General features: G+C 41.7%; 1 protein-coding gene across 1 annotated transcript in view; it reads right to left on the bottom strand.

Moving 5' to 3' along the window:
- The window catches only part of LOC109924877 (acid-sensing ion channel 1-like), a 501,033-nt gene extending 499,487 nt beyond the window's left edge, over window positions 1-1,546 (bottom strand). Inside the window, exon 1 of the mRNA XM_048618863.1 lies at window positions 1,468-1,546. Coding sequence (XP_048474820.1) covers window positions 1,468-1,546 — 79 coding nt within the window. The remainder of the gene's footprint in view (window positions 1-1,467) is intronic.
- Window positions 1,547-11,233: the final 9,687 nt, after the last annotated feature.

Genomic DNA, 11,233 nt, shown 5'->3' with positions numbered 1-11,233 from the left:
GAGGCAAGAGGCGATCAATAGAGAAAGAGAGCAGACAAGCTCCTCGCTGTCTCCCTGCTCTCTCTGTGTCTGTCTGTGTGTGTGTGTGTGTGTGTATGTATGTGTGTGTATATATATAGCAAACGCTCCGAGCACTGGAAGGCTCCCCTGTTTTAGTGTCTCCTGGTTCAGATGAATGACAAGCTACTCGCTTTCAGAAGCTCGCTCCCAGATAGGCTCAGCATAAAACCCCCATCGTTTTTAAAATATATTTTGATTGCACAAGAGAGGAAATTTCAGCTCCCCCTTTTCAAAAATATACTTTATTCGTCAGAAAAAAATCTATTTGTGTATATACATTGCCACAAATGCAGATCGGTTCTGTACAGTGGCGTATCAAGTCAACAAACATTAGGAACAAAAACAGAAATTGCGGGAGAAGCTCAGCAGGTCTGGCAACATCTATGGAAAGCAATCAGAGTTTAACGTTTCGGGTTGGAGTGACCCTTCCTCAGAACTCATGTTTCTGGTTTACAGCATCCGCAGTTCTTTCGCTTTTTAAACAAACATTGGCATTTGACTCTATCCCAACACACCATCTCTTACACATAGCAATGTTTCATTTTGAGATTTGTGCTTTCGGTCAGTTCGTCATACAGAGCCATTGGATCAATTCTTACTTTTCTGTGACTTCTGCTCAGTTATTTTGTTTGTTCAATCACTGGATATTTTGGAAAACATTTTTTTTTTAAAATTCTAGACTATATTTACATATGCGTGGGGTGGCTCTGACTGCCTGGAATGGCCCTATATTGAGGTATTAACCCCCACGACCCCCGCCTCACTTGTAATGCAGACTGACCATTTCGTTCTTTGCAATAAGGTTCCTCTTAATCCCTTCCAATCCAATTTTCAAATCAGATTTTTTAACCCGCCTCATCATAGAATGCTAATGACATTTTGTACTTCCCATTATTTTGACCAAGGAATATAATCATTCCAAATTTTCACATGGAGCTATCCCGATTTGAATTGGAGGGCAAAGGTAAACTTTTAATTTTAATTCCAATCATGAATTTAAAAGCCTTGATTTTCAACTCGTATAGAATGGGGTTAGGAGATGTGGTCAATATCTGTCATAGAGTCATACAGCACGGAAACAGACCCTTCGGTCCAACCAGTCCATGCTAACCATAGTCCCAATCTAAACCAGCCCCACCTGCCTGCTCCTGGCCCATATCCCTCTAAACCTTTCCTTTCCTATTTGTACTTATCCAAATGTCTTTTAAACATTGTAATTGTACCCGCATCCACCACTTCCTCAGGAAGTTCATTGCACATGCAAACCACCCCCTGTGTAAAAACATTTGCCCCTCATGTCCTTTTTAAATCTCTTTCCTCTCACGTTAAAAATGTGCCCCATCGTCTTCCTGTAAGGGTTCCCTCTCCCACCCTGAGTTATCTGCCAAAGACAGGTTTGACCTATACGGCCATGATCTCCACCAGAGGTAGGTTCCACATTAGCCCCTGCTAGAACTCGAATTGAACCCTGTGTTGTTGCTACCATGCTGGCCAACTGAGCCAGTTCAACCCTAGGAGTCCATGTTGCTGTCCCTTTACACACATGAACTAGTCTGGAGGTATAAATAATGATAGCAAAGTCTGAAATTCATTTCCATCAAGAATCTCATTCTTACCACCATGTGGGTTGGAAGGTTTTAGAATTTGCCATTCGACCTGTTTGCCTGTGTTTTGAAGGCACTTTCCTTGACTGTTAAGTCCTCCAGCTTTTTGCTCAGACACTACCCACTGCTACATAGGACTGCCGAGCAGAATTCTGAACAGAAAAACAACAAGCTGCATTTCTACAGCGTCTCTCTCACCATCAGAATACCCCGCATGCTTCACAGCCAATGAAGCACTTTTTTTTTGAAGTGCAGTCCTAGTTGCAATGTAAGAAACATAGCAGCTAATGTGTACACAGCAAGATCCTGCAGACAACAATCTCACAATGACCAGAGATTGAGGGACAAATGTTGCTCAGGACACTGGGGAGAACTCCCCTGCTATTGTAGAGTCGTAGAGATGTACAGCACAGAAACAGACCCTTTGGTCCAACTCTTCCATGCCGATCAGATATTCTAAATTAATCTAGTCTCTTTTGCCAGCATTTGGCCATAACCCCTCGAAATGCTTTCTATTCATGCACCCATCCAGCTGCCGTTAAATGTTGTAATTATACCAGCCTCCACCATTCCTCTGGCATCTCATTCCATACACGCACCACCCTCTGTGTGAAAATGTTGACTCTTAAGTCCCTTTTATATCTTTCTCCCTCACCTTAAACCTATGCCCTCTAGTTTTGGACTCATGATTTTATAAACCTCTCTAAGATCCTCCCTCAGCCTTCGATGCTCCAGGGAAAATAGCCCCAGTCTATTCAGCCTTTCCCTATCGCCCAAACCCTCTAACCCTGGCAACATCCTTGTGAATCTTCTCTGAACGCTTTCAAGTTTCACAACATCTTTCCTATAGCAGGGAGACCCGAACTGAACGCAGTATTCCAAAAGTTCTTCAACATGGTGCCGTGGGATCTTTTGAACCTTCTGAGAGGGTAGAGAGTCCCTCCCTTTAAAATCTCATTTTGAAAACAGCATCTCCGACTGTGCGGCATCTGCTTAGTGCTGGATTGTGTGCTTGTATCGCTGGAGTGGAACTATGAACTGTGAACCCAAATTGTATTTGGACTGCAGGTTTACACTGCTGCTAAACATGTTGCATAGAGTAAACTTATCCCGTGTTATATAACTGTCCATATCATGTGATGCTGCTATTCTGAGGGAAAACAAAACACTGTAGTCACTGAAAGGGGAGGGAAGAATAGTTGATACATGTAGCTATCTGTCAGTAAGATGTCCAATTCAAGTTGATGAGAATTGCACACCCACATGCAATGTTTATGTTTGGACAATAGTTCTCTTCCCTCAGTAACACATCCCATTTACCAGAGTCCAGGGGGCTTGGTGGAGAATGAAAGTGCTGAAGCTGAGGGTAGCTGTTGGAAATTAACTTACAGAGCCACTTAGAATCATAGAATCCCCACAGTGTGGAAGCAGGCCATTCAGCCTATTATGTCCACACTGACCCTCCCGAAGAGCATCCCACCCAGACCCACCCCTCCTACCCTATCCCTGTAGCTCTGCATTTCCCATGGCCAATCCATCCTAACCTGCACATCTTTGGACTGTGGGAGGAAACCGGAGCACCCGGAGGAAACCTGCACAGACACGGGGAGAATGTGCAAACTCCACACAGACAGTCACCCAAGGATGGAATTGAACCCATGTCCCTGGCACTGTGAGGCAGCAGTGCTAGCCACTATGCCACTGTGCCATGCCATGTGCTTCTTGCTTCCTGCCTAGCAACGACCACTCTATCCGTTGGCATATGGATTTTGTAGGGTTATATGGATGAGACGTATGGACCACAGTGATGAGCCTGTACCTCCAAGATTCCATGAGTGAACAAGGCTGGCTGGTCAGATATAGATCTACCTGGCCCATGTATCGGACAATCAAGTCTAGCACAGACGGGGTTGACTTGTTTGTGAGCCTTCTGTGCTAAACTGTAGTTGTCTCAACCTCAAACAGATCCTGCTTACCTCTCCTCCAAGCCGTCATTAGTTATATTCCCTTCACTCCACCTTTTCTCAAAGCTCTCATGTCAATGTCTGTCCTCCTCCTACAACAGTTAAAAATGGTAGCATCCAATCAGGAGGTTATCAATAATATCCCTGTATCTATTTCTGCACTACATTTCTATTACAAATGGTGCAACCATAAATAATGCAGCAAAGAACTCCAAGGTAGGAACAAAGGCATGATAATGTTTAATCTTTTCAAGTTCATGAGTTGTTTAAAATATGATATTACATTGGGACTGTGAGCTGTTCCAATTATATAATGAGGGAACTTTTTCTGAGCTTTTAAACATTTGTTCAAATAAAGAAAATTTAAGGAGACAGAAAGCTTTAATTGTATATCATCAAAAGGGATACGTTTTTATCAAACTGAAAAGGCAATTTGATAGAAGAAACTTTATCTTTTTGAGAGATAACTCCCACCACATGGCCACTTCCTTCAATCTCTACAGAAACAAATTTGTCTCTTCATTCTATTCACACCAACTTTGTCAATGCCCCTCCCTTTAAGTGAAAATCCTTTTTCTTGACGTTCTATCTTATTCCTCATTTTTCTCTGCAAAATAGTGCCTATTCAAGTTTATGGTGATGGCGGGTGTGAATGTAGCTTGTGAAGTGACAGTTTTTGGTTATTCTTTCTGGATTTTTATTTATATTTTTGGGCCTATTTGAGCGTGCTTTTGGAATTCACTTTTAAAGATAATTTTCTATATTTTCTGTAAACAGTAAAGAGTTCTCCCAAGTGTCCTACGCGTCTCCCAAATTCCTCAATCAACATCACAAAAAAAAGATGATCTGGCCAATATCTTATTGTTGCCAGCAAGGACTTACTGCAGTGTAAAAATTAACTACATTGTTTTCTACATTATAACAATGACAATTCTACATGAGTTGGCAGTAAAGGCCCTTGGTTTCCCATTTCTGTTCCAGCCAGATCATATAACAGACCAAGCATTTGATACAAATAATACAAAAGGTGCTGTTGTAAAATTATTGAGGTCAAACCCATTGTGTACATACAGAGTACATTATACACAAGTAAAAATGTGGGATCTATTTTCAGGTTGAGAAAATATTCAGAAGCTTGTCATTGTGAGTATCTGGAACAATTTCTTTATTCATTTGTGGGATGTGGGCATTGCTGGCTTGTCCAGCATTTATTGCCCATCCTTAATTGACACATTGCTGTGAGCCTGGAGTCACATGTAGGCCAGAACAGGTTAGGATGGCAGTTTCCTTCCCTAAAGGATATTAGTGAACCAGGCAGTTTTTTCCTGACAGTCGGCAAAGGTTTCATAGTCATCATTAGGCTCTTAATTACAGATTTTCATTGAAATCATATTGCACCATCTGCTACGATGGGATTTGTACCCAGGTCCTCAGAATATTGCCAGGGACTCAGGATTAATAATTGGGTGATAAATCCACTGGGCCATCGCCTCCTTGAATTTGGAAAGGATCAATGGAATCGCAGCCAATTCCAGGCGTGTCTCAGTTAGCTGATCAAACCGACTTGTCAAGCTTCAGGGATCTTTTGATTTTTGTCAAGATTTGGATGTAGAGTAAGAATTAAGGCAGCTCTACATTTATTTTTAGAATTCTTATATCTCTGTCATGTTCAAGTTGACAGGACAGCAGAAGTTCGATCACATTTTGTACGCAATCAGTCCTGATTTAGGATATCCTCACAAGCCGCTCCAATTGACCACGTGATTGGCTGTCAACGGATTTTCCAATTTCTGGGCATTTTCAACAATACATGCTCCTTGCTACTTGCAAGCTTTGTTCAGTCAATGCCCCAGCAGAGTCTTGAAAAATACCAAAGAGAACAAAACTACAACCAAAAGTGGGGAAATGGGATAATAATAGTTGGTTTGGTTAGCAATACATCAGAAAACTGCAAAGTAGAGTCACAGGTAGACAGGATAATGAAGAAAGCGTTTGGTACGCTTGCCTTTATTGGTCAGTGCATTGAGTATAAGAGTTGGGAGGCCATGTTGCAGCTGTACAGGACATTGGTTAGGTCACTTTTGGAATACTGTGTTCAATTCTGGTCTCCCTGCTCTTGGGAGGATGTTGTGAAAATTGAAAGGGTTCAGAAAAGATTTCTATGGAGTGTATGGAATGAGCTGCCAGAGGAAGTGGTAGAGGCGGGTACAATTACAACATTTAAAAGACATTTGGGCAGCTAAATGGATAGGAAATGTTTACAGGGATAATGGGCCAAGCGCAGGCAAATGGGACTAGTTTAGGAAACCTGGCCAGCATGGATGAGTTGGGCCGAAGGGCCTGTTTTGGTGCTGTATGATTTAAGCTTTAATAGTAAGGACAATAGAACAGTGAGCGAAATGCACTAATGTTTCTCTGGGTCAGCTCACAGCTTCACTGTTCGGAAGAAGAATGTAGCGGCATAGATTGTGTCACAATAGCTAGGTTGTTTTTGTCTATTTGTTTTAGAAGGAGTCATCCATAAAGAAGGTGCAATATCTTGGGGCAATAGAATATTTTCTACTTTGCATTTAGTGTTGGCTTCAAACACGCCCAGTGTGACATTCATGATCAATGTACAACACTTCATGCATTGCTGTGGGATTGAATCTCAGTCCCATCCTCGCTCAGGTGCTGCAAACTGCACTGGTATGATTTATATATTCCCCATACTCTCATTATGATCTCTCCCAATGGGACTTCTAACTCAGTGGCAATTGCCTTCATTTGGAGGGCCAGCTTTATGCTTTTCATGCACATCTGCTGAGAAATGGATTCAAATTGGCTCAATTCAGTTTCATTTAGGACCTTTTATCAGCCATCAGCAAGAGAAGGCTTTGATCTGTCTTGGCTAGATTCAAATCCAGGTCTTAGTGATGAAAGAACAATGATCTTGCTGACTGCATCTCTGTCATTATGTTCCTATTAAACATAATTTCTATACTCTTGGCATTTGGTGGCAAAATAAATAAATGTTTCCCAGTTGCTTAGAGGAATAAAGGGTAAAATTGTGAAGTTTGCATTTTCACATTTGAGTAGCAATACCCATTGTTGCAATTTGAGGTTTTATGGAAATCTTTACTTTGTGGTTCTTATTTTATAGTTGCACTGCAGATCCAGAGAGGACTATGTTACCTATGATTTTATTCAGTAACCCTAGGATAATCAATCATTTAAAGAAGTCGATTTATTGGATAAAATGTCTCACAGAATTACATTGATTTTGGATTGGTGGATGTCAGCAACCAGGTTTTTCAGACAATATACTTTGTACTTGTAGCATTTGCTAAACTGCTCTGCATTATATTTATACGTTACTTACAAACTCTAAGTATGCATTGTTGTGAAAAGTTCACAATGGAGCAATAACCCTTCATTCACCTCCTGACTCTCCAAAGCCTGTCCACCATCTACAAGGTACAAGTCAGGAGTGTGATGGAATACTCCCCACTTGCCTGGATGGGTACAGCTCCAACAACACTCAAGAAGCTTGACACCATCCAGGGCAAAGCAGGCCTCTTAATTAGAAGCCCATCCACCACTTTCAACATTCGCTCCCTTCATCACCGATGCAGAGTGGTGCAACGTATGCCATCTACAAGATGCAGTGCAATAGCTTGGCTTTCATTGGCAGGGAAATTGAATTTAAGAGCTGTGAGGTTATGCTGCAGCTCCATAAAACCTTGGTTAGACCACACTTGGAATATTGTGTTCAGTTCTGGTCACCTCATTACAGGAAAGATGTGGAAACTTTAGAGACGGTGCAGAGGAGATTTACCAGGATGCTGCCTGGACTGGAGGACAGGTCTTATGAGGAAAGGTTGAGGGAGCTAGGGCTTTTCTCATTGGAGTGAAGAAGGATGAGAGGTGACTTGATAGAGGTGTACAAGATGATAAAAGGCATAGATAGAGTGGATAGTCAGAGACTTTTTCCCAGGGCGGAAATGACTATTACGAGGGGGCATAATTTTAAGGTGATTGGAGGAAGGTATAGGGGAGATGTCAGAGGTAGGTTCTTTACACAGAGAGTGTTGGGCGTGTGGAATGCGCTGCCGATAGTGGTAGTGGAGTCAGATGTATCAGGGACATTTAAGCGACTCTTGGATAGGCACATGGATGATAGTAAAATGTAGGGTACGCAGGGTAGATTGATCTTAGAGTAGGATAATAGGCCGGCACAACATCATGGGCCTAAGGGCCTGTACAATGCTGCACTGTTCTATGTTCTAACTCACCAAGGCTCCTTTGGCACCTTGCATACTTGGGACCTCAACCACTTAGAAGGACAGAGGCAGCAGATGCGGTAGGAATTCATAACCTACAAGTTCCCCTTTTAGTCAAACAGCATCATGACTTTGGAATTCTATCACCGTTCCTTCACTGTCGCTGACTCAAAATCTTGGAACTGCCTATCTTAACAGCACAGTTGATTTACCTACACTAGCTGAACTGCATTTGTTTAGGAAGGCAGCTCACCACTACCTTCTGAAAGGCAGTTACAGATGAGCAACAAATGCAGGTCTAAGGCAAAGATAGGTATATTTTTGGACAGAGAAGGAACTAAGGATTAGGGTGAGCAGATGGGTAAGTGGAGCTAAGTCCACGAAAAGATCAGCTATGATCTTATTGAGTGGCAGAGCAGGCTCGAGGGGCCAGATGGCCTACTCCTGCTCTTATGTCTTATGTTTTATGTAACCAGTGATGTTCACATCTGATAAAAGAATAAAAAAATACGGAATGGCATTTGAAAACATCCACAGACTAACTTTATGAGCCTGTGCTGCCAATTGGGAACATCATCCACTGCCAGCAGATATCCGAAGTTCAGGAACCCACTCACAACAATTTTACAACCATTGTTTGTGCATTGTGGCACTGGCTAACTCGGTGCAGAGCACATACAATTTTTTTAAATTCACTCATGGGATGTAGGCATCGCTGGTTGGTCAGCATTTATTGCCCGTCCATAATTGCCCCTTGAGAAGGTGGTGATGAGCTGCCTTCTTGAACCACTGTAGGTAGACCCACAAGGCCTTTAGGGAGGGAATTCCAGGGAATTAAAATGTACAAAGAACTAAAAGTAATCTTTCGATCTGACTCATCATCAGAAGTCGCAAGGACTCAATGTACTGTTTCATGTATCTACTTTTAACTGTAGGTCAGATTTTCAGACAAACCTAATGATATTATCTAATTATAATGTAATGATATTAATACAATTTATGACATTATGATCACAAGTGTTCTGAAACGCATTGATCCAAGCATGGAGCTGGAAAGGGTTCACTCTCACCCGGGGGAACTTCTGTTTTGCTCTACAATATTTTATTGGATTCACAATTTTTCAAACTGGCATAGATATTTTCTAATTAATCTGTTCAGCGACGCTATTACATGAACTCTGGAGCAGCTCGGACTTGAATCTTGGCTCGGAGGTAGGAACCCCATGCTGGTCTAGCGGCTAAGTTGCAGCTAGGTATTCAAACAGGCCATTAATTCATTGAGATTTTAAACATGTCTCGTACATGGATGTGACATCCTCCAATTTGAATCAACAAGTCAAATCTGATCTGGCATCAAAAGACACCAACTGAAACAAGTAACAACACATTTGTGACACATTTACAATCAGTATCTGGGACAACGACATCTAGAAAAGTTAATTTGCATTGCTTTGCTACACATTATGTTGAAATTACCTTAACTCCAGCAACCCCAATCTGTCTGTTTGGTAAAATTCAAACTAATCAGAGGGAAGGCACTTCAATGAGATAAAGTAAGCAAATTTCAATAAGTTCTTACTTCAATACTGATAAATATCTGAAATAATCTGTCAATTCCCACATATGGATGTCATCATGTTTGGAAAATTTTCAGAGAGAATTAAGAGCAGATTTTGCTTACAGATCCAGGATTCACCTTTGGGGAAATCATACATCTCAGTAACTAATGATAGAGCCATACAAGTCTGCAGCACAGGCCCTTCAGTCAAAAACAGCCACATAACTATTCTAAGTCCATGTTCCAACTATAGCCTTGTATGCTTTGGTATCGCAAGTGCTTACCTTTATTGTGATTTATTATTGTCACATGTACCTAGGTACAGTGAGAAGTTTTGTTTTGCATGCAGTAGAGGCAGATCATACCATACAAAGTGCATAAGGGTAACAGAACAGAGCGAGGAATACAATGTTACAGCTGCAGAGAATGTGCACAAAGAGCAAGATCAACATTAAATTCGAAATTTGAGAGTCTATTCAGAGGTCTAATAACAGCAGTGAAGAAGCTGTTCTTGAATCTGTTGGTCCATGTGTTTAAGTTTTTGCATCTTCTGCCTGACAGAAGAGGATGGAAGAGCTTATAACCAGAGTGGGAGGGGTCTATGATGATGTTGGCTGCCTTCCTGAGGCAGTGAAAAGTACAGACAGAGTCAGTGAATGGAAGGTTGGTTTGTGTGATGGTCTGGGCTGTAGTTCACGATCTCTGTAGTTTCTTACGGTCCTGGGCAGAGCAGTTGCTGTATCAATCTGTGATGCATCCAGATAGAATGCTTTCTATGGTGCATCTGTAGTAGTTGGTGAGGGTCCTCATGGGCATGCCAAATTTCCTTGGCCTCTTGAGGAAGTAGAGGTGTTGTTGTGCTTTCTTGACCGTTGCATCAGTGTGGGTGGGCCAGGACAGATTGTTGGTGATAGTCAGTCCTAGGAACTTGACGCTGTCAATCATCTCCACCTCAATCCATTGATGTAGATAGGGGCATGCCCTCCTCCTTGCTTCCTAAATGTTATGAGGGTTTCTGCCTCTATGACCCCTACAGGCAGTGAGTTGCAGATTCCTACCACCCTCTGGATGAAAAAGAAATGTTAGAAGCTCAGCCCTTCAGTTGAGGTGCAGGATGCGTTGCTTGTAGAATACAAACGGAAATACCTACTGCCCTATGGAATGACGTGAAGTGGATAAAGAAGGGACTTGCAGGTAGTACCGCATTATATTTCCAAGAGACAACCTAAAGCACTTCACGCAAATTGCATATCTTCACATCACAAGTACAGCGTCCAATTTTCAGACAGCAAAATCCTCCAAAGAAGCTACAAAATGAATGGCCAGTTAAACGTTTTGAATGGTGTTGGGTGAACAATGAATGTTGGTCAAGACACCAAGAGAACTTCCTGGTTGTTTTTCAGTAGTTCTTTGGGATTATGAACATCCATTTACACTGGTCATTTTGTCATCGAATCAGAAAGATGACAAGGCATCCCTTTTAAAAGCGAATTAACAAACAAAATTCAGAATAACTTTTCTTTTTTTAATATTGTACATTAAGTAGCATTTACTGATGACATCACGAAGAGATAGTGACTTGGAGGAGACGCTGAACTGACAGTGCAAAACAGCTGAATTAATTTTAGCGTAGCTACAGTCCATTAACCCAGGGTGTTTTAGTGAACTTGTCAGTTTAATTGCGTCATTAATTCAGCACCCTCATGTTGCTGGTTTCAGTCATTTCTACAAGTCAGTTCCAAATGATCTTATTACCAAGCACCATTTAAACAATATTCCAAAGCG

The sequence above is a fragment of the Rhincodon typus genome, chromosome 41, assembly GCF_021869965.1.
Source record: "Rhincodon typus isolate 14 chromosome 41, sRhiTyp1.1, whole genome shotgun sequence".
Lineage (NCBI taxonomy): Eukaryota > Metazoa > Chordata > Chondrichthyes > Orectolobiformes > Rhincodontidae > Rhincodon > Rhincodon typus.
The sequence above is the reverse complement of the archived record's forward strand: the minus strand, read 5'-3'. Positions and strand labels throughout refer to the sequence as shown.